Below are 19,266 nucleotides of genomic sequence, written 5' to 3'. Positions count from 1 at the left end.
CTATCTGATCGAATTCAGTTTGTTCATGTTAATGATAGATCTTCAACACGCTCAAAGGTTACCTGTGGAGTACCACAGGGATCAGTGCTAGGACCAATTCTCTTTACTTTATACATGCTCCCAATTGGTAGAATTATTAGACAGCATGGGATTAATTTCCACTGTTACGCTGATGATACCCAGCTATATCTGTCTATAAATCCAGATGAAGCTAACCCATTACATAGATTACAGGCATGTCTTGAAGACATAAAAACCTGGATGACTCTTAACTTTCTGCTCCTGAATGCAGACAAAACAGAAGTTATAGTCTTTGGACCAGAGTCTCTGAAAAAGAAACTGATTAGCCAGTCACTTCATTTGGATGGGATTAAACTGATTTCAGATAATAAAGTAAAAAATCTTGGTGTTATTTTTGATCAGGACCTGTCATTTAAATCCCATATCAAAGAGGTTTCTAGAATTTCCTTCTTTCATCTGAGGAACATTACAAAAATTAGAAATATCCTGTCCAGGGGTGATGCTGAGAAACTAGTCCATGCATTTGTTACTTCAAGGCTGGACTATTGTAATTCTTTACTATCAGGAAGTCCACAAACTGTAGTTAAAAGCCTTCAGCTGATCCAAAATGCTGCAGCCAGAGTTCTAATGAAAATGAAAAAGAGAGATCATATCTCTCCTATCCTGGCTTCTCTTCATTGGCTTCCTGTTAAATCAAGAATAGAATTTAAAATCCTCCTTCTCACATATAAAGCCTTAAATGGCCAAGCTCCATCTTATATCAGAGATCTGATTGTTCCTTATGTTCCTAACAGAGCACTTCGCTCTCAATCTGCAGGTTTACTAATGGTTCCTAGAATTTCTAAAAGTAGAATGGGAGGCAGATCTTTTAGTTATCAGGCTCCTCTCCTGTGGAACCAACTACCAGTTTTAGTCCGTGAGGCAGACACCCTGTCTACTTTTAAGGCTAGGCTTAAAACTTTCCTTTTTGATAAAGCTTATAGTTAGGGTGGCTCAGGTTATCCTGAGCTATCTCTATAGTTATGCTGCTATAGGCTTAGACTTTTGGAGGACATAGGGACCCCCATTTCATCATTCTGCTTCATTCTCTCTCTGTTCTCCTATTCTGCAGAATCTGTTAGTTCAATCTCTAACCTTCTGCTCTCTCTGCTTTTCCTCAGAGTAGCTTTGCCTCGTCTGTTCCTGTTTGGCTGTGACGTCATCCTGGAAAGAAACATCAGCTGTGCTGCTTCTATCAACACCCTTGTTTATAGATGTTGGAGATCGGCCTGTTTTCCAGTGTGGTCCTGTTTCTCTGACCGTGACTGAGTGGATGTGCTCTCTTCGTCCTCTGGCATGGGAGCTGCCTTGGAGCTCGTCTGCCTGGCTGCGTGTTTCCTGGACGGGGCCGCCTTTTACAGCTGCTTTTTGTATCTCTGCTTCTGTCTCCTTGAACCCCAGTCGGCCTCGGCAGATGGCCGCTCACACTGAGCCTGGTTCTGCTGGAGGTTTCTTCCTGTTAAAAGGGAGTTTTTCCTCTCCACTGTCGCTACAAGCATGCTTAGTGTGGGGGATTGTATTTGAGTCAATGAGTCAATGCAATCAACTGGTTTTCCTTAGATAGAAAACTTTGTATCAATTTGACTGTATGATCTGGTTGAACTGTAAAGTGCCTTGAGATGACATGTGTTGTGAATTTGGCGCTATATAAATAAACTGAATTGAATTGACCCAAAAGATTGAGGCACAGTCCAAGGCCGCTCAACGTTACCGGAACTTCAATATCAGGAAGGTCAGAAGGTCTGGCCCTCCAACAGGAATTTGACCATAAAAGTGGTCATCAGAAAGATGGCACCACGCTTCATCAGCCCATTCCCCATTTCCAAGGTGGTGAACCTGGTGCCTGTGCATCTGCAACTCCCAAGAACCATTAAAATTCCTCCAACATTCCATGTGTCCTGGGTCAAGCCTGTCAAGACATCAAGGTTTGACACCCCTCCTCCAGACCCCTTCCACCCATCCAACTCATTGATGGAGATCCTACACAGTACGTCGCATCCCAACTTCAAGAAACAGGTAGAGGAGTTCAGTACCTGGTTAACGGGAAAGGATACGGTCCAGAGGAAAGATCTTTAATTCCTGCAAGACTCACTCTGGACAATATTATGATCTCAAACTTCTGCAAAGCTGCAAAGCCAATCAACAGTATATCAACATCAGAATATAACCAGCCTACAGACCAGACATCAGGGCCAGATTATTTCGAGCCACCTGGTGAAATATATCCCAGTATTTTGATCCCTGAACCACATCTGATCTGATGGCCTGCCTGTTTGCCTGACCTGTCTTGTCTCTTCATTATCTGAGCCTGCCTAAACCCTGGCTGATCTGAAAGCCTGACTGTTACTGGACCCAAAAGTGTGCCCTGACTCTCCTTTGGATTGCCCCTCATATTCTCCCTGGAAATCGGATCACCTGGCCTGAACCCTGGACCTACTCATGGACCTCGCCCTCTGGTTTGCCCTTTTGCTATTAGGCTCAATTGAATCATTGGTTCCTGGTTCCATTGATGTGGGAGACCTCCTACTTTGTTCCTGTATTAAAGGACACTTAGCCAAATTCTGTAATGATTATAAATCTGTTGACCTGACATCCTACATCATGAACATCTTAGAGAGAAAGTCCTGTTGGTCCAACTGAGCAAGCAAAAAACCGCTATTCAAAAGTGTGTTTATTGCTGTGTAGTTGTAGTTGAACAGGCCATAATACACCTGTTTCAACAAACCAACCGTTTCGACAAGGCAGGAAGCACTATCAGGATCATGATCTTTCATATTACTTGTACAATTAACATGAATTAGCCTGGCTTACTTTGTCAGAAGTTCCAGAGGAGTCAGATAGAGGCATCAACAGACATAAGGATCAAAGACTTTCTGAAAGGCAGACTGCAGTTTGTGAGACTGAAAGGTCAACTATCTAACCAGGTAGTCAGCTCCAAAGGGGACAGCACTTCTAACTGTTCTGTTGTTACTCTGTACACATCTGACCCCCAGTTCAAGAAGAATTCCTTTAATCTGGAAATATTAAAATGAATTAGCAGTCACAGTGTGCATCAAGCAGGAGAAGAAGCTGAGTAGTGGGAGCTTGTGAACCGCTTTATGGCATGGTGTGTAAACAATATTCTGATTCGGACTCCCTTAAACAAGGGAAATAATTATAGGTTTCAGAAAAAAAGGGAACAAATCAAATACTTTTAAAATGCTGGGAGAAGAAGAGGAGGTGATAGAGGGGTATAGATACATTTGGTGTCCATCTAGACAACCAACTTACCTGTAGTCCCTACTGTGAAGCCATCTTTAAAGTCGTTGGGAAACGGCCATTCCAACCATTGCATTTCCGAATTCTCCCGAGTGGTGCACGACTTTACAAAAGTAAATAAAGTGAATGTGATTGGTCGTTTATCAAGAGGGTGGGACTGTTGTAACGGAAGGTTCGCAAGAAAGTTTGGTTCTGGCCAGTTTCTCAGAAGCATCTTGCTAACCAGTTAGCAACTTAATGCCAGTATCTTCCCAATGGGAAATTACATTGGGACCAAGTAGCCCTAAATTGGCGTATAATTACCTGGCATGCATAAGATAATAAAAAACCTCACAGATTTTGAGACAGCATTTTTTTTTTTTTTTTTTGAAAATAGAAATTTTCAAAATTTTTGGAACTATGGTCTGATAAAGGGTACATTTATATACATGTTTAAGCCATAATGATTTGACATTTAAATATGATTTCCCTTCGACTTTAACAAGGGGCAGAGCCGCCTGTACTTTTTAAGGAATCTTGGGTGCTTGGCGAGAAGTAGTTTCTGGCCCCTATGAGTCTGAAATTGAGTCTAGCACTGTCTCTCAGTGTCTTGTGGTTTTGTGTTTTTTCCTCTCTCCTTGCTTTATTCTAGTGTCTTTTTTAAGTTTCTTTATTTCTGAAAGAAAGGCCTGAGAGGAAATCTAATAACTATTTCTCCTTCCTGACTTTGCTTGATATCAGGTGAAACAAATTTTACTATAACACAAACAAAATGCCTAAGATTAGCCCAAATCCTTTGTCAAATCCCCCTCTGGGACAGTTTAGATGATGCTGTCACCCTACTCATGAACTTCATGCCTCATTTGCCCCCCTCCTCTGATTCCCTTCACAGACCCTCCCTCTGTTTGCCCCTTTCCACCTGACTAGCCAATCAGACCAGACAGATTTGTCTGGGTATGAAATAAATGGGCAGTGGGAGGGGTGTGGATGACCGACTGGACAGGACCAAAACCCCTGCCGGCCAGGCAGAGGCTGAGAGGCTAAGAGAAAAACATCTAAAAACATCTGTTGTCCTCGTTTGTTGGTGAATAGCCTATAAATTAAATACATCTCCTAGCTTTTCCTCAAAGATCTACATAACCACAGGTGTAGAGGAAGGGCAATCTGAGGCCCGACTCAAGAGGAGAAGTCGATAAACAAGAGGGGGAAGCAGGGGTGCAGGACTCAGACTGAGCAGATGTCAGTTTGGCTGGTTCAGGCTGTCAGCTCAATCCCACTATGCTAGCAGGGGGACGAAGGTTCTCTGACTTGGAGATATTAGTAGGGATGGAGGACGAGCATAAGGACAGCGCCAGGAGCAGAGCTGGGAGCTGCGTGGAGTTTCACAGCCTTAAAGTAAGTCAAGTTTCCAGTCTTACATTTGATAACCTTAAGGTTTAAGACCAATTGTTCTCTGTTAGGATTTTCCTAAGGGAATCAACAAGTGGTTTTGAAAACAAAGTATTATTTGAACCTAATCTCAGATAGCAAAAATAAAATAGATTGCTCACTTCCAATATTTAGGGAATAGAAAAAATATTTAAAATGGACAGCCAGCATAAAAAACTAAATACACCCCATGGTTTACAAGCCTGCAAATCCACCATTTACAATAGGAGTTTGTCTCACTACTAGTTTCTGTTAAAGAACTACTTTTCATAAGATGGCTTCAGTTGTGAATTCATTGGTGTTGTCTTCAGTCCAGGTGGTGTCTTATGTTGCTTGAATGAAGTGAAGGATTTACATGGTATTGCTTTGTAAAAGTAATTAGAAGTGAATAAATCATGGAAGATGTGAGGTGTTTACATCAATATGAATAGTGAAAATTGAAAGAATAGAGAAAAGCAAAACTTTAAAGAAAAAAGGAGACTTTTGCGTGAGTTCATAAAATCTACTTTTTATTTGATTTGCCTTAACAAATCAGGGACAGGATCTGGATGTGACATAAAGTGAAGGAAGGCAGCAGAGACAAAACTTTTTTATTCAAACTCTTAATGGAGGATGATCCATTAAGAGTTTGAATAAAAACTGAAAAAAAAAACTGTTCCTATACTGAGTACTCGGCAGATCAAAGTACCACTGAAGGTAAACTATTTCCAACCCTGGCTCTTGGAGCAGGTGGTGGTACTGGATGAACTGAGAGGGTCTCTGGAGGATCTGGTGGATCCAGGGAGACCTGCACCGACACCAATGTTTCACTTTCGACAATAAACACAGCTCTGTGGCTCGCTAAGCAAAATTAAATCATGTTGAGTTCATCATACAACAGCAACCCACGAGCAGATAAAGGCTGCTCCTGTTTGATGATGCTGTGAAGTGAGCTGGGCGACATTTTGCTGGTGAATTGTTTGTAAAATCTCAACCTTGGTTATTAATGTGTTTGGACCTTTACAATGACAACATGAATGCATTCATTTTAAGACTGTGTGTTCTGGGTTATTGCCCTGTTGCTTGGACCTATATTGGCCATAACTTAAGTGTTGACCAAATACCCAAAATGTATGTCTAGGAAACTTTTGTTCTTAGAGAAATTTGTCATTAGCTGAACAACTACAAACTTCTAAGAGTATTATGGCTGAAAAAAACCTTTTCATACTCACCATGCCTGAAGAAAAATTTGGTTTTAGTTTTGGGGCAAACATAATTTGTATTATGAACAAAAACTCACATTTTATGTCCTTTTTGTTAAAAAAATATTGTTTCAGAGGTCGTACTTTAGAAGTTATAGAGATAAGACTTTCTTGTGCCAACCCTTTTCAAACAAACTTTATTTATTTTGCTTGTTTATTCCGTCATGAGCCTGAGTAAGAACAGACCATTTTGGTGTAAAAATGCCTTTTTTGTCCCACAATGGGGAAATGTACGGTATGTAAAAAAAACCCAGGCCATGATAAAAACCAAGGACTTCCTCGCTCCAAGGTACCAATGTTACTCGCTGAAGTACCTTTAAACCCTTGGGAATGATCCTTGTTTTATATGTCCTCAAATAAAAACAACTCAATATCTTAAAGAGGGTACAGTGTTAATGCCTGTATTTCTTGTATACATAATTTTTAAATTACAGGACAAAGCATGATATGCAAATGATAAGCTGAGTCATTAAGGTTCACATACAGAAACAATATCTCTGGGCCCTTTGTTTTTACCCTGTTCTAACATTTACGTATACATTGCTGGCATTGAGGATTGGTTTAATACATTTTGGAAATTCAACTTGGAAAAGTATTTCTTCTTTCTGAAATGTTTTTGATTTTGTGGTTATACAAATGTTCTAAGTGTAACTTTGTCAACTGGAAGTTTGATTCAGACACAGATAACATTTGGTCCCTTTCTAAAATGAATCCAATGTTCTGTGTTGCTAGAGCTGAGCAGAGTAAAGCTTCCTCAATGTAGATTTAAGGTTTGATAAATTAAAGTCACATCTTCAGAATCTGCCAGAGTTTGACTCTTTAAAGCTTCATCAGCACAGCATAGGTGACCAGAGAAGACAGAATTCATTTTAACTCAATAGAGCTCATCTGCCTGGCTGTGTGTTTCCTGGGTGGGGCCGCCACTGGAGCTGGTTGACAGTTGCCTTTTGTATCTCTGCTTCTTTTTGTATGTCTATGTCTGTCTCCTTGAACCCCAGTCAGCCTCTGCAGATGGCCATATTAAGCCTGGTTCTGGAGGTTTCTTCCTGTTAAAATGGAGTTTTCCTGTCTACTGTCGCTACAAGCATGCTTGGTGTGAGGGATTGCTTTCAAGTCAATGAGTCAATGCAATCAACTGTTTTTGCTTAGATAGAAAACTTTAAATATATGACTTTGATTGTATGATGTGGTTGTAAAGCGCCTTGAGATGACATGTGTTGTGAATTGGAGCTGTAAAAATAGACTGAATTTAATTGAGAGGTGAATAAATGTAGCTCTTTTTTATGGAAAATACTTTAATTTCCTGCATATTTCATATACATCCAATTTATTCATGTTTACATGTTGCTTATTTTATATATTTGTCTGATTGCATCATTTTTAAATATAAATGAAACATTATATTAATTTACCCAATAATATTCTTTTTACCAGATACTTTGATACTCTTATTTAAATAATTTCTTCGATTAACTACTTTTTTTTCCTCATTAAGAATATATTGATTTAGTATTAACTTTACTTTAGTGCAATTTCTGGCTACTTTACCCATTTCTTTCTGAAAGCAGGAATAAAACACTGTGTGTAAAACACAGAAAATACTGTAAAAAAAAAGGACTTAATAATTAAAAGAAAGACTTAATAGAATGCAGAACTTCTTGTCTTATCTTGAATGATGAAAATTATGCATTTTCAGACTGCTGTGACATGCAAGTCTTTTCTTTTTTCTTTAGAAGACTATCATAACTGGAAAAGAACAAAATGGTTAAAAAACCAGCACCTCCTAAATCCGAATCTCTATTGCAGCATCTAAACTATAACAGGGCTCCATACAGTTTCCTTACCAGAAGTTTGTTTACATTAACTTAGGGGGTTAAAAGTCAAAATGACTCATGGTGGTAACTAATAAAAAAGGAAGAATCTTTAAGGAGACATGAGGCATTCACTGAACAGGATCTTTGAGCATTCAGTAAGACTGTTACAGACATCTTGTATCGATAGTTAAACAATTAGAGCGAAAGTTTTTTAGGAACATTTCAGAAAACCAGCTAAAAATTGAATATATATGTGAGTGTGTGTGTGTGTGTTCATATATAACAGGAATACAGAAAGCCTATTTCTGAGGCTGTTTTTTACATTTGCAGTTCTTTACATTTGTTTTACAAGTAGCCTAATATGCATTTGAATTCCAAAGTATTTCATAGCTCTAATAGTCACAGTATAAAAACACATTTTGTTTAGCTTGCACCTTCCTATCCAAACATAACTTACAACACACTTAATAAAGCAGGAAAAAAATGAACGCACCATGCCATTAAGGAAGCATGTTGGAAATCTTATCAAAAAGCGCTTTGTTTCATAATGTTGGACTCACGGTGTGTGTTTTTATGCTGATACAGATCTCCTCAATTCAATAAAGGGTACCTAATATAGGCAGTGTTCAGACGAATAAGTTCAGTCTTTATTACTACCACTTCTCTGTGCTTCAGTTAAATCCAGCAGACCAAAAGAGATTTGCAAGAGATTGGAGAGAGTGGAGCTGGGCCATGTTGCCAGATGTTCAAACTGTTTTTACAGGGGAGGACTGGACCCTGTTCTCTCAGGTCTGATCTGTTTTAATGATCTCAGACCCGCACCATAGGGATCTGTTATTAGGTTAAAAATGACACCTTTTAAAAAGTTGTCACAATGAAAATTTGAGAAATCATAATTTGTTTGTAAATTGGTTGATGTTCAGTGGAGTTCCTAACTATCCATGCCTTTGGAGAATGTGATGTTTATCAGCCCTAGTGAAAGATAGTAGATAATAAGTAGAATAAAGTAGTGAGCTGTAATGCTTTAACACCACAGTACTGGAGTTTTAAATTGAAGCTTTGTAGGTCAAAATTTAACCTTAACATTCATCTGTCAAAACACAAATGATTTATTTTAAAGTTTTTTGGGGGGATGTTTCTGAGAGACTGAAGGGAGTTCTGTCCATTTTTATTACATTAAACTTTAAACTCTGGAGTCTTCTTTGATTTACTAAGTGAACTTAAATGTATTAAAATTTGTGTTTAGGAAACAGACAAACCAGCTTTGTATTTAGATTTTCAATGTTTGACCCATTTGTCCTTACATTTTTAGTAGTATAATAGTATGAATACCAGCAGTAGTCAAACTGCCAATGCACCACTATTGCAGCTGTCAGGGGTAGCACATAATAAGCAATAAAGTGTTTTTTTCCTCTTTTTTTTGACAATAGGAAGTATGATGTTTTTACATTTTCTGCAGGATTGTTGAAGCCTTGTTGTAAAAGAGTGAAATACTCTCTGCTTCAAAAAGGGAGTTTAAGGTCATAACGTTTTCATCAAAGTGATATTTTTTTGAAGTAATACTTCATAAAGTATCTAATGTTGTGCAGAATGGAAGTATACATTTTACTGATAAGTATATAAACTATAATATATATATTTGTTTTCTTTTGTTTTTTTTGTTTTGTTTTAGAAATAATTATAACAAAGCTTTCTATTGCTGGAAGGGTCCAGCAATAGAAAGCTTTGTGATGGGGCCTAAACATGACTTCTTCTCAGCGTTAACGTTTCTCACATTCAAGCAAAAAAAAAAAAAGAAAAGAAAAAATGAGGGTCAAAAATTGGTCAATGGTGCTTGTCACTACCCGATCCGTCCCAGATGCATGATCCGCCCTGCGCATGCACGAACAGATATTTTTATTTTTTAAGTTTTTTTTATTTTCATTTAACCTTTATTTAAGCAGTGAAAAAATCCCATTGAGATTAAAAATCTCTTTTTTAAAGGAGTTCTGGCCAAGAGGCAGTAAAGTTACATAAGAAACAGAGAAACATGAAATGTAATGACAGGTACATAAAAAACATACAGTATCAAGTATATACATCCGGGTGTCCATAAATAATGTAATTATGGTACTAAAACTACTTATTTCTATCCTTAACTCACTTAAGACGGCTAATGGAAATCTTTAAAAAAATGTTTTATGACTTTTGTGAGACAATTTTGATGCTTTTTACATTTTCTTCACTAAACAGCTTCCTTGATGTCATCAAGGGACATGCTCAGAGCAGTCCAGCAAAATATGATTAAATCATGTTTATGTGCATTTTAGTTGTATTTTTCTTTAGATTACGCACTATATACACCATAATGTTATCACAAAAAGAAAACATAAAACTCAAAAAGACTAGATTTATATTCATATCCCAAGCTGAAAAAGTTAGCCACCAAAAGTGGCGTAGGATCCTATTTCCAGTGCAGATCAGGCAGAGACGAGTGATAAAACAGAAAGGATTTTAAGGCATTTATTTTCTCACGAAATACATTATTAAGCTTTAACACATTATATTTTAGTACGTTTACGATTTTTGGGACGGGAAAACCTCATTTAAGTATTTTCAACAAAATCGAGGATGACCCGGATGTATGATGTCTGGATGCGCAAATGAGCTGATGGCGCATGCGCAGAACGGATGGTGCTTCTGGGACGGATCAGGTAGTGACAAAGTTTTAGAAAACAAGGGTGCTTGAAAGCTTAGCAGAGTTAGCTGCTTTTTTTCTCCAATTATAAGTTAATTTTTGCTAATGCTAACCCTTAGCATTAGTGTACAGACTGGTAAACATTACAAAACAAGTGAGGAGACTGCTTCACTTACTTGCTTAAACTTGTAAACTATAACTATTATACATATAACTTGTAAACTATTATAAAACTTGGAGTTTAACACTTTAACCTAAAAATTTTAGTTTTTCTTTTTTGCTTATTCGGACATAATAGTGACTTACAAAATGTGATCAATAATTACACATCTTAAATAACTTATTCAAGAATAATACATTTTATTTATTAGTAATTGGCCTTTACTGAGGAAAACTGTAATCTGCATTTATAGATAATTCTTAATGTTTAAGGGACCTTAACAGTTTTAAATATCAACCCTTAAATATTTAGAACCATTCTGTACTGTTATGAAAATACTCGTGGTGGAGTGGCGGCCTAGTGTTTAGGGCATAGAGCTTAGAATTAGAGGTTCTGAGTTCGAGCCCCACTCCCACAGACTCCCACTCTGGCTCTCTGAGCAAGACCCTTAACCCCCACACTGCTCCCCGGGCTTCCCACAACGGCAGCCCACTGCTCCCCAAGAGGATGGGTTAAATGCAGAGATAAATTTCTCCAATGTGAGATCAATAAAGTTAAATTATTATTAGATTAAATTATTAGATTTATATTTTATTCTAGATTTCTTTCTAAATTGTCTACCTTGGCTCACATTCAAACTAAAGGTTTTCACTCTGCTGAGGTTTTTTTTGTTCAGGATGATCTTTAATGAGGTGCTAGACTAACATTAGCCTTAATTAATTTTCTTGGGCTAAAAACAGCTTTGAATGTTATGTAAACTTTTTGTTTTGGCTCCTACTTTTGATGATTCAAATTCAGAAAATACAAGGCAGACTGAAATATCACAAAACATCTTGGTTTAGGTCTGGTTCTGGTTTTGAAAGCTCTCTGGACTCTTGTGAGTCGGTGAATCGGTGAATTCTTGATTATGTAGTTAGAATCTTTTTTTTAGATTAAAGTATTTGAAAGTCTCAGAAGAGGGAAGTGAATTAGGTTTTCGATAAGCTTTAAAACAACACAGCTGAGCTTGCAGTGGCAGAGAGCAGAGAAGGACCGCTGCATGAGTCAGAGGTCAGTGAGAGAATGAAGGTATGTTTGTGTTCAACACATCACACAGATACCATGAGGCATATGTCTGCTCCTATATCAATTATACAGCCGTCCCCGTGTTCGCACAAATACACACATAGAGCCGCACCAGGATCAGAAGCCATGGAGTTAAGCGTGTCATTAAAGTCATCTCGTGACTCCTTCAGGTCGATCATTATTGTAGCCTAAGTAATAACAAATCCAAGTATGCTATACATTTAGGAATGTATTGTACTTTACATACACAAGGAGGCCTCTCAGCTTCAATCACTGTGTTCAGTCTTGCGAGTGAGTTCACAGGGTTTGTCGCTCATACTGTATGAAAGTACAGATGAAATTCATGTATATGAAGTCATATGCATGTTTACTTTTATCTATGTGTTCCCATTTGAGTTTTCAACAGAGAAGTAAGACTTTGGTTCTATTATGGCTCTAGATTTGTATTGGAAATGCATTCATTTTTAGTTCAAACGGCAGTTTTGTTTCAGTTTTATGCAGTTGCAGGGTTTCGGACATTTAGTCATGCTTATTCAATGTACCAAATCAAAATGATTATGTCATCAAGAGCACACGCAAATATTGTAGCCCAGGTGTGCGTGCATGAAATATTAAAGGGAGACTGGGAATATTATATCCTCAACCTGTTTGTGTTTGAGGAAGAATCCCACCAAAGTCCTCTGGAGGCCGAAACAAATTGAGAAACCAAAAGATCAGCTTACATTCTTTGGTGGTGAGACTCAAATCTTCATGAGGTAAGACCTGCTGCTGCGACTAATATGAAGGAAGGTGAGAATATATCTCATTTTTTCATCCTTAGTGGAGAAGTAGATCCTAACGTGTAAACATGCCGTGCCTAACAGAAGAGTTCCTACCTTTTTATGTTGTACTGATAAGCAAAAAAGGGATTAGAAACACTTTGGTTAGGCAGGGCACAACTTTAATGCCTTATATTAGGGTTAATATATTTTTATATGATAGGCATTTGCGTGGCCAGCAACATTTTCTTGCATTTGAAATTATTTTTCTAATCGATTCATCTGTTGATTCTTTTTTCTTTTGTTTTTATTGATAAAGATAGATAGGAAAAGGTGCTTAAAAAAGATTTTATAGAACATTTAGAACCAGGGGCAGTTAAAACTATGCAACTTGAAGAGGTGTTTGTAGAGTATATTTACAGACAAAAAAGCTTTTTCATCATCAGGGCAAAGCATTTATACTTTTGTAACAATTGTGGCATAATTACATCTCTGAGCGGGTTGCTCTCTCAGCCAAAGACGTGTCTGTATACTCAAGTTTACTTGAGAATTATTTTAATATTTTATTTATTACATATATTACGGTTAAAAGTTTCAGCTCAAGTATACAGCTTGACTAAAATGCTGCTAAAAAAATCTTGCCCAAATGTTTTTGAAAGATAGTAAAAAAAAAATCTTCCAGCATGTGATTTATTTTATTAAATGTATACTGTTGTTTTGAGAAGTCAGATGTGGGTCAAAGAATCAGAATGAACAAACAGCATCTTGAAGAAATAGCAGAAGGTTTGAATGATAAAGCTGTAATTTAAAGCAGAGTTGGGCTATTAATGCCCATTTTTGGCCTTTAAAGTAAACTGGCAATAGATATCACCCACCTAAACCCGACTGGAGTCGGGGAGAAGAAACTAACTATTAAAAAATACAATGTTTAAAAATCCTATTAAAGATTTTTTAGCCTAGATGGACAACTCGTTATGTGGTGTTTATGTAAGGCAGAGCTAGGTACCGGTAAGTGTATTTCTGTGACACAATTTAGCAGCAAGACCATTAAAAATGGTGTACATAAAAATAAAAATAGAGAGAATAAATAAAAGTATTCATTGCAATGGTAGTGGCATAAAGGCAAAGGTGGCTATAGAACTACTTTAATACTTTTTACTTAAGTAAAAGTAGAACATAATCAACCAAGGAGTCACACAAGTAAGAGTTAAAAACATCTTTAATTGAATTGCTGCTAATGTACTGAGTAATTGCTGATCATAGCAGCTGATTTAATGTTTGTAGTGCAAAGGCAAAAAAAGGATTGAAAACACAAATAAATAACATAATTAAAAAATACTAAAATCAGCAAGAAGAATCACCTTTCAAAATCCAGATCACATCAGATAGATGTAACTAAGTAAATGTAACTAGTTACTACCCACCTCTCCATAGAGATGATTAAATAATTAGTGATTATGAATAATTTTAAATAAATAAAAATGAATAGTGAAATCAATGACATAATTATAACAAAGTAATAGTAAAATATTTGATTAAAAAAGTGAACGGGAGTTGGACCCCATAATGTTTTGGTGACGCAGTCAAAGGCCACTAGAAACAAATACGTTTTCTGGGAATTTATTAATAACAAGCATAAGACCTAAAAGCTGCTTGTATATGATTGGTTTTGGCTATGCAGAGTAGATTAGAGCCAAAAGACCTGAGAGGTCGGGTCGGTTGATTCACTGTGAGCATGTATGTAATGTAGCTTGTTGCTAAGGAAAACAGTGATGTATAGATTAAAATAAGTATTCTAAACTCTACTCATGTTTTAAAATGGCTCTGTTCAGATATAAATGCATTGAGAATTAGTGCCTAGACTTTAAATATTTCCGCAGACATTCTAAATCCCAGCAAACTGAGATAAGAATATTAAAAAGAAACTTACATCAGATTCTTTGTTTAGATGTAAAAATCCTTCAGAAACAAACTTTAGGTTACTTCCATCAGGAATTGTTGCAAAGTACTGATTCACGAATACAAAAAAGAGTTCTTCGATCTTTTAAAACTGAAAACCAGGATTGTTGTATGATTGTGAAGATTCTTAGTCATCAAGGTCATAGTCATTCTAAAAAAGTACAAAAAGAACAACAAATCACTGGACTTGAAACCTTGTTTTCCAGGTTTGAAGATGTTTCCCTTCTAATCTAGGAAGCTTTTTCAATTCAAAATGTCTGGATTAGTGTTCTAAGAGTTCTAAGCCTTATAGAGTAGCCCAGAAAGCCTTGTTATGGCTCAGAAAACATGCAAATTGAACTGAAAGAACAGATCCAGGATTGTTGTTCATTTAATAAATGTAACAATTATTTATCTCTTATTGACCTTTATATAAAAGTTTGCTTGGTTTTAGGTTTAAAGAATTTGGAAAATGTGCATCATTGTGCTTATTATTTAGCCAGAAGGGACTTCCATTTGTGAATATGTACTGAGAGAAATAAAAATAAATGTGTGGACACAGCCTGAGTCATCCATTTCAGGGTGCAGAGGTCACTCAAAACAACAACAAAAAAAGACTTTAGAGTTTACCTGGACTTGAGCTGGAAGACTGAACATGCTGAGGACTCGAGTCTCTGAAGACCTGAAACTTGAGGGGAGCAAAAACATTCAAGTGTCAGAATCTGACCTTTAAAAAGGAACTAATAAAGGGATTGGCACTTAGAAAGCAAGCCTTACAGCTGACTTCAATTTCTACTGCAGACCTGGCAAAGACCTGCTTATAAATGTTTTACTGCATTTTTGGATGAGCCAAAGCAATTCTTGTTTGGTTAACCTAAAGACTTGTTTAAGAGATGTCAGACATGTTTGTTTGGTTACCGAACAAGACACGGCATTCTTAATGCTGCTGGCGTAATTGTCATTTATGACATAGGGCTTTCCTTCAGGACTTCAGATTTTTTTTTAAACTTCGTCCTGTTTAAACTCTGGCAAGAATTGCTTTTTTTTTTCTTTTAAAATCTGCAGCTTTATTGTTTTGCTGTTTGTGCCGGCTCCATCTCGGTGGTCGCTGGGAGCTTTGATCAAACAGGGACCCGTCAGTTTAAGCTGTTCTCACATGGATCTTTTCACAATCAACTGGTATGGTTTTTGTTGGAATTTCTGTCGGCTTATGGGTGGCCTTAATGTGGCCTCTTTACATGTCCTCCTCAGAGCTTTGCTTCACCGGGAACCGAAAGGGCAAAGGATTCAGTGTCAGCTTGCATTCCCTTGACTTGGCTTCAGAAAGTTTTCATGACACAGCAGATCATGAAGTGTAAGGCTTCAGTGTGGCGGTAGAAGGTATTGGCTGTAAGATGGAAGGGAGGATTATGTCCCTTTGATTTGGCATTCCTGAGTTCGGGGGTATTAGGAGGAGCCGAGCAGAAAAGGGAAATAAAAAGTGTGGTGGAGAGACAGCTGGAAGGAAAGGAAACAAAAGAATTGGAAAAAAAAAAAGTAGGAAAGACGTACAATAGAATGCGGATAACGTTTAAATAGTCCACCCCCCCATTTAGGAACTTTTACACCTGCTGGGTGAGAGGTGGCTCCCTCTACTGCCATTACTGCAACCTGGACTGAAATGAATATAGCAATAAAAACTTATGTCTTTTAGTCTTGATGTAATAGATGATTGTAATGGGCTATTAACACACCCGACAGATGCACTTGAATTGCACTAGAAATTGCTATCTCTATCTACTTCTTGAATTTACCTCCGGAAAACAGCATCATCATCAATCGGGCCATTTTCGCTTTCAGAAACAGCTCTGAACGTCAGTGATAGCTATCTTTAGCTTTTAGCTGAAGCATTTGTGGTGTACAGATAGTACATTGATGTACTGTAAAATTTAGAATGCAATGACTGTGTGGTTTGCTTATTAGGTGGTATGTGAGAGCAAAGGGGCAAAATGACACATTATGCATTATGAGAAATGGAGAGTTGACGCACACTCAGCCCTTTGATTAGCTTGTTTGATAAATGCAAACTCATTAAGACGTTTTGAGGTAATTTATCTATCAGTCTTGGTAAAAATAAACATTGTGCCACTTCCATTGAAAAGTTAAAATTTACAGTAAAACTGCTTTAAGCAGCATCTCACAAATACTATTTTTGGGAAAGCAAAGTAGAATGTGTTTACTTTGTTGTGCTTTGAGCTTAGATGACAATCAAACAACTGAAAAACAATAATAAATAAATCTGAAGTCCTGGATTTGTTCTGAAAAACTGACCAAACACTAAAAAAACATCAAAAGGATAGTTCAGATTATATTGTTAAAGCATATAAAAATGGAATTTGACTTGGTGTTGATTGTTTGCAGACTATATATATATATATATATATATATATATATATATATATATATATATATATATATTGTCTGCACAATCAACACCAGGTCAATTGTATATAGCTATAGATTCTGTATTCTCTCTCTCTCTCTCTCTCTCTCTCTCTCTCTCTCTCTCTCTCTCTCTCTCTATATATATATATATATATATATATATATATATATATATATATATAGAGAGAGAGAGAGAGAGAGAGAGAGAGAGAATACAGAATCTATAGCTATATCTATCTATAGCTATATACAATATAAACATACAATATAACTATACGCAATATATAATACATGTACATAGCTATATGCTATATACACAGTAGGCTGTGCGTTAATGTAACACAGGAGGTCTGGAGATGCTACGTTGGTGTAGCTCGTAGATCCTGAATGAGGGAGGGTGAGAGGCAGTGTCAGTGTTACGGGGGTCTCTGGGCCTTGTTGATAAGGCTGGTAGCGGATGGGAAGAAACTGTTCTTGTGGCATGAATTTTTGGTCCTGACGGACCGCAGCGTCCTGCCAGAGGGAAGTGACTAACATGGTTTGTGGCTGAGGTGTGAGGGATCAGCCATAATCTTCCCTGCATGCCTCAGAGTCCTGGAGGCGTACAGATCCTGGAGAGATGGAAGAGTGCAGCCAATCACCTTCTCTGCAGACCGGATGACACGCTGCAGTCTGCCCTATATTGATATATAATAATATAGAACATTTCAGTGTTCACTTGATTAGTTTGATGTCGTTCTTTAATCAAACTGTTCAGTTTTGTAATGTCTGTAACCTTAGGTGCAGTATTTTCATTTACTGATTCTGATTGGTTGTTTTCATCCATCTGAATGCAGTGTTTACAAGAAGTAATTTGATTGGATGAAACTGATCTGCTTGGCCAGGTGTGTGCAGAGAAGGAATCGAGGAAAGGATTGGAGCCGAAGGACAGCTGGTGGAAAAAAGTTTGACAGAGTTGAACAGACACATATTAAGCGAGCGGGTGTGAGGTTTAAACGCTGCACGCCGGTCTCCCTGCTTGCTTAGACTGTTTACTGCACACACAGATTGGTGTCACAAAAATAAATTATGCAGTGTATAATGTTTCTTTCCTTCTTTCAAATTTCACGGACGTTTTTAATCTTTCCCAGCTTGTTTGCTACAGTATACACTGCATGGTAAACAACAAAAAAAAAGAGACCACCAGCCTGGATCCTCTCCCTATGGCCAACCAACCACTGCCACCGACCATTTAGCTCTTAATTCTACTGCTCTGACGTTTTCTGGTATTTTGCTTCAATCTTAGAGTTATTTTTCATCTTTTTGCTGCAGAAATGAGTTATATTACTGACCATATCCACGTTACATATAATTAGAGCTATCCCTTTAAGAGGCAACAGAGGGAAAAATAAATTTAGGCATATTGGATCACAACAGCAAAAAAAAAGAAAAAAAGAGAAAAAAGTAAAAGGAGGAGGGAGAATGATTCATCTGGAAATCTTATTATTATTGAGGAGGAAATCTCTGAGATGGATTAGAGAGGAAAAAACAAGGTTCAAAATAATAACCAGTCATCATAATTTATTTCAATATCCTTTCTGAGGTATAGTTTTTAATTATTCTGTAGGGTTTACTCTCGGTCAAAGCTATCTTGAAACTTCAGGACGTGCAGATGAGACTCATGTTTTCTGCAGCTTCCTGTCTTGATGCTGTCTCATGCCTCTTTTTTTGATGAAACCAGATGTATTGTTAACCATCAGAGACACAATCTTGTCCAGCAGACACTTTTTACAAGACTGATTCCCGCGCATCAAAATGTCATCGTTTCAATGAAACTCGCAGCTGTAGCCGGGCAGACATCTGCGGCTGCAGATATGAGTCGTGGTTAATGGTTAGAGCTTGCCGCTGAAGATAAATCTTCTGGTTAATTGTTTGTCTGGCAGGAAAGATTCTGAGAAACACGATAGCATTTGCAAGAAAACTGCAGCAGAAATGACAACAGATAACACTAAAAAGATACTTGCAATACTCTTGCAGGTTTTGCTGAATTGTCTGGAGTCTGGAGATCTTAAAATATAAACATAAGCAACTGAATATAAACAAAAACTATGATAAAAAATATATTAAATCTCCAAAGTATCATATATGCTCTTTGGGTACAATCTACACATAGAATATTACCAATAAGTGTCTTTTAGTAATGTTGGAAATGCTAGTTAATTAAAGCATGTCTAAAGAGATAATTGCTGTTCCCATATGCATTAATATTTCTGTTTTTTCCCCCCAATCTGATTCAAAATAAATAGTTATTTTGAATAAAACATTTTTTTAAGTTTTAAAATGAATCCACCAAAAGTTGAACATGTTAGCCTAAAGGGCTGCTTATCCACCCACAGCAGTGTATCGCAGGGAGCTTGTCGCAGTTATTTTTGATTTATGCCCAATATTGGGGCGTTGTCTGCACTGTTATTCCATGCCACAACGC

General features: G+C 37.2%; 1 protein-coding gene across 1 annotated transcript in view; it reads left to right on the top strand.

Annotated features, from left to right (window-relative positions):
• Positions 1–4,354: 4,354 nt before the first annotated feature.
• The window catches only part of arhgap20 (Rho GTPase activating protein 20), a 113,694-nt gene continuing 98,782 nt past the window's right edge, over positions 4,355–19,266 (top strand). Inside the window, exon 1 of the mRNA XM_038302646.1 lies at positions 4,355–4,692. Coding sequence (XP_038158574.1) covers positions 4,576–4,692 — 117 coding nt within the window. The 5' untranslated portion in view covers positions 4,355–4,575. The remainder of the gene's footprint in view (positions 4,693–19,266) is intronic.

The sequence above is a fragment of the Cyprinodon tularosa genome, unplaced genomic scaffold (assembly GCF_016077235.1).
Source record: "Cyprinodon tularosa strain WSP-4 unplaced genomic scaffold, ASM1607723v1 ctg497, whole genome shotgun sequence".
Lineage (NCBI taxonomy): Eukaryota > Metazoa > Chordata > Actinopteri > Cyprinodontiformes > Cyprinodontidae > Cyprinodon > Cyprinodon tularosa.
This window is presented reverse-complemented; position numbering and strand designations above follow the sequence as displayed.